General features: G+C 36.8%; 1 protein-coding gene across 2 annotated transcripts; it reads right to left on the bottom strand.

The window, feature by feature from the left end:
* On the bottom strand, positions 1 to 4,310 carry LOC104213343 (uncharacterized). Of its 2 annotated transcripts, none has more exons than XM_009762837.2 (3): positions 4,213 to 4,310; positions 3,937 to 4,086; positions 1 to 397 (listed from the first exon to the last, which is right to left on the bottom strand). In XM_009762837.2, the coding sequence occupies exon 2, from the start codon at positions 4,084 to 4,086 to the stop codon at positions 3,937 to 3,939; it is 150 nt and encodes a 49-aa protein (XP_009761139.1). In that variant the 5' UTR covers positions 4,213 to 4,310; the 3' UTR covers positions 1 to 397. The 2 variants fall into 2 exon arrangements, with proteins under 2 accessions (XP_009761139.1, XP_009761138.1); XM_009762836.2 differs by having other exon boundaries at positions 3,941 to 4,086.

The raw sequence follows: 4,310 nt of genomic DNA, 5'->3' as shown, positions 1-4,310 counted from the left end.
TTCTGGTTAAGCCCAAAGGGATTGCTGGTATTATAGTTTGCATACTAGGCAATAGAAATCACGATAACAACTCACAATAAAGGGGATAATAAGAATATGAATACAGGGGCACTAGGTTTCCTTTCTATTTGATCCGTGATTAGGAAACTAAACTATATCATTGAGAGGAAAACACGGACTAAACACTAGGAAACTATATCGACTATCCTTTTCCTTTCATTTGTTTTTAATTGAATCAGAAAAACTAAACTATATCGTTCGGCAGAACTGGAACCAAATAAGAAGTACAACGCTTTTACAAGAGTTGCTGAGCTACCACCCTCTTGTGCTCTTCTCCTTCTCCTTTTCAAAGACTTGTTTTCCGTATGCCTCCACGTTCTATATAAGAACCTTGTTCCTGGAAATTAAAGACCATATTTCATGTGAGAATCACATAATTCATACACCATATACTCCAAAAGAACATCATCAGAACATAAATATTTCCCCTCATATTGATTAAACAAAATAGCATCTTTCTAGAGTGCCCGACATTATAGAGCACCTTGTGGCACTAAATTCGTGGCTGGAAGTGTTCAGACACGAACAAATGAATTAATGTTCTACAAAGGTACCAGAGCATGAAGAGCTCCAACGACGATACCTAGCAAGTTTAAGTGAAAATGCAATGAATGCAATGAATCCATCGAGTTTCGAAGGCTGCAGTTGGTCCAAAGGATCGGTCCCAAACGGATTTCTCGGTCATCAAAAAAAATAAAAAAAGAGAAAATGCAATGAATTGTTTCAAGACCGACTCGAATTACCTTTTTCTTCTTTTATTGAATTGATCCCTCAAGAACAAAATTCACTTGATTGATATATACACACACTATCACCAAAGGTTGTGGTGGGGTGGTAAGTATCTCTATATCCTTAACCGAAAATCTATGGTTCGAGCCCTGGGAAAGGAATCGCCTTTGGTAGGAAGCACTTTTTACCCCCAACTCTAAGTGAGACTTCCCGACACATCCGGACAAAAAAAAGTTTATTCGGAAAAAATGCACATTCATAGTCATTTCAACCAATCAATTAACGCCACTACAATTCAAAACTAATCAGGGTCTTCATATAAATTCTCTGCCAATATTAAATAATTTGTCTTGTCAAGTACAATTAGGATTCTCTAAAACACAAAGAATCTAAGAGTACATATCATATCATGTTATTTATTCTCTAGTCAGGGTCTTCCTTACTATCTTCTTGTTTTATCCTGCTTTTATATGGCTTTTTGGTACTGTACCTTGTCTACATTTTCATTAATATGGTGCTTATACTTTCCTGAGCCGAGGGTCTATTGGAAACAACTTCTCTATCCTCACAAGGTAGGGGTCAGGTTTGCATACACACTACCCTCTCCAGACCCAACGATGTGGGATAATACTGAGTATGTTGTTGTTGTTGTATTTATATACACAAATTTCGTATATGTGCTTATATAAAGGTTAGGACGGTGGAAGGCGACTCGGAACACTTCCTCTCGGGATGGGCTTGCATCAGGGATCCGCGCTTAGCCTATTTTTATTTGCGTGGGTGATGGATGTTCTGACGCGGCACATTCAAGAGGAGGTGCCATGGGGTATGTTATTTGCGGATGATATAGTACTAATTGACGAGACGCGATGTGGTGTTAACGCGAGGCTGGAGGTTTGGAGACAAAGTCTGGAGACAAAGCCTGGAGTCAAAAGGTTTCAAGAAGAGCAGGACTAAAACAGAGTACTTGGAATGAAAGTTCAACGACGCGACTCATGATGCGGACATGGAAGTGAGGCTGGATTCACACATCCCTAAAAAAGGGAGTTTCAAGTACCTCGGATCTATTACTCAAGGTAATTGTGAGATAGACGATGATGTCAAACATCGTATTGGAGCAGGATGAATGAAATGGAAGCTCGCTTCGGGGGCTTTGTGTGATAAGAAGGTGCCATCAAGACTTAAGGGTCTACAGAGTGGTGGTTAGACCTACTATGTTATATAGGAAGGAGTGTTGGCCTGTCAAGAACACCCATGTCCAAAAGATGAAAGTAGCGGAAATAAGGATGTTGAGATGAATGTGTGGGCATACCCGGTTGGATAAGATAAGAAATGTTGATATTTGTGAAAAGGTGGGAGTGACACCTGAGAGGACAAGATGAGGGAAGCTAGATTAAGATGGTACGGGTATGTGAAGAGAAGGTGCATCTAGGGGTGTCAATGGATATTCGAAAACCGACCGAACCATACCGCACCGTACCGATTTTTAGGTTTCTTTTTAAGAAACCGTAAGTTTTTATATAAATCTATAACCGCACCGATAATTAGGGTAGATTTTTTATTTTATAAAATTAAACCGAAAAAATACCAAACCGTACCGAATAAATTTTACATGTGGAAAATATATTTATCTAGTAAGTTTAAAAATAATAATGCATTAAATTTTTCTTTGGGCCTTGGAATTATGAAAACTATTACAAGCCAACAAGTAATTAAACTCAAAATGTTAGTTCCTAAAACCTATTATGCTACTTATACTTAAACTAAGTTATCTCAAGTATCTTTATTAGCAAGACACAAAGTATTATAGCGATTACAAGTAGCAAACTACAATGTATTGAATATGTTTCCTTCCATATAATTTAGATTTACCTTTTTGAATATTTAATCTTCTATAAACTTTATTCTTGAGTCCTAGCTTGGTTAATATCTTTCTACTTGTGTGATTTATATTTTGTTTGCCGTTTGGTTGGTTTCTTTTACGTTGTTGTAGAATAGTTGATGAATCTATACTCTAGTCATCTTTTATGTTTTTTAATTCATCACCCTTTAAATAGTAAAAATATCTAAAGAATTTTACTAAGTCCTATAAAAGAACGTATGTTATTGCATTCTACTTCTACTGGTGAATTTTACATGATATTTAAAAAAATACCAAAAATTAACTGAACCGTACCAATACCGAAGAGAAACCGACATGATTGGTACGATTTCGAAAAGTCTAATTTTGGTTATACATAATAGAAGAACTGAAAAATTGGTATGGTACAAATTTTATAAAATAACCGGCCGAACCGAACCATTGACACCCCTAGGTGCATGGTTCTTTTACGTTGTTGTAGAATAGTTGATGAATCTATACTCTAGTCATCTTTTATGTTTTTTAATTCATCACCCTTTAAATAGTAAAAATATCTAAAGAATTTTACTAAGTCCTATAAAAGAACGTATGTTATTGCATTCTACTTCTACTGGTGAATTTTACATGATATTTAAAAAAATACCAAAAATTAACTGAACCGTACCGATACCGAAGAGAAACCGACATGATTGGTACGATTTCGAAAAGTCTAATTTTGGTTATACATAATAGAAGAACTGAAAAATTGGTATGGTACAAATTTTATAAAATAACCGGCCGAACCGAACCATTGACACCCCTAGGTGCATATATGCCCCAGTGAGGAGGTGTGAGAGGTTGGGGGGGGGGTGATTAGGCATGACATGGCTCTACTTCAACTTAAACTTACTGAGGACATGACCCGATAGAGGTATAAAGGTTGAGAATTAGGGTAAAAGGGTAGTGATTAAGCGGGCGTGTCTTATTTTTCATGTCTTGTTAGTGTTAATCTCGTACTTTCATTTCTTCATATCTGTAGATATTTTTTACTATATGTTGTTTCTTTCGCTCCGACTATTATATCACCTTTGCACCTTTGCTTGCTGTGGTTACTACTTGTTGTTTCTGCTTCCTTTTTAGTTTTTTTTCTTCTTGAGCCGGGATCATCGAAAACAACCTCTCTACCTTCGTAAGGTAGGGGTAAGGTTTGGGTACATTCTATCCTCCCCAGACCACGCTTTGTGAGATTCAAGATAAAGGATCAGAAAAAAAAAATTAACTAAAGGAAATAAGAGAAAGGGAGATACCTACGTCTGTTTAGCGTAAGAAGAAGAGGAAGGAACACGCTTGTTCCTAAACATCATATAAGCAAGCGGCAATACAACTCCGATCATCATTACAGCTGCTCCCATCATGTACCTCATTGGGCTCGGCGCTTCCACTTCTATTACTGTCATCTGCACCCAAAATTAAATTGCAATCACAGAAAAAGAAACCTTCAATTAACTGTTAAAAGGAATTTTGAAATACATATATTTGTACACAAAAAAAAAGAGAGAGGGAGATCGGAAGAAATGACTTACGAGCGTTGTTGATTGGGGTTTATGCAACTAAAATCGATCGGATCGAACTTTTATTGAGGGTCTAGACTACTACTGAAGATTTGATCTGGAGGGGATTT

The sequence above is a fragment of the Nicotiana sylvestris genome, chromosome 8, assembly GCF_000393655.2.
Source record: "Nicotiana sylvestris chromosome 8, ASM39365v2, whole genome shotgun sequence".
NCBI classification, from domain to species: domain Eukaryota; kingdom Viridiplantae; phylum Streptophyta; class Magnoliopsida; order Solanales; family Solanaceae; genus Nicotiana; species Nicotiana sylvestris.
The sequence above is the reverse complement of the archived record's forward strand: the minus strand, read 5'-3'. Positions and strand labels throughout refer to the sequence as shown.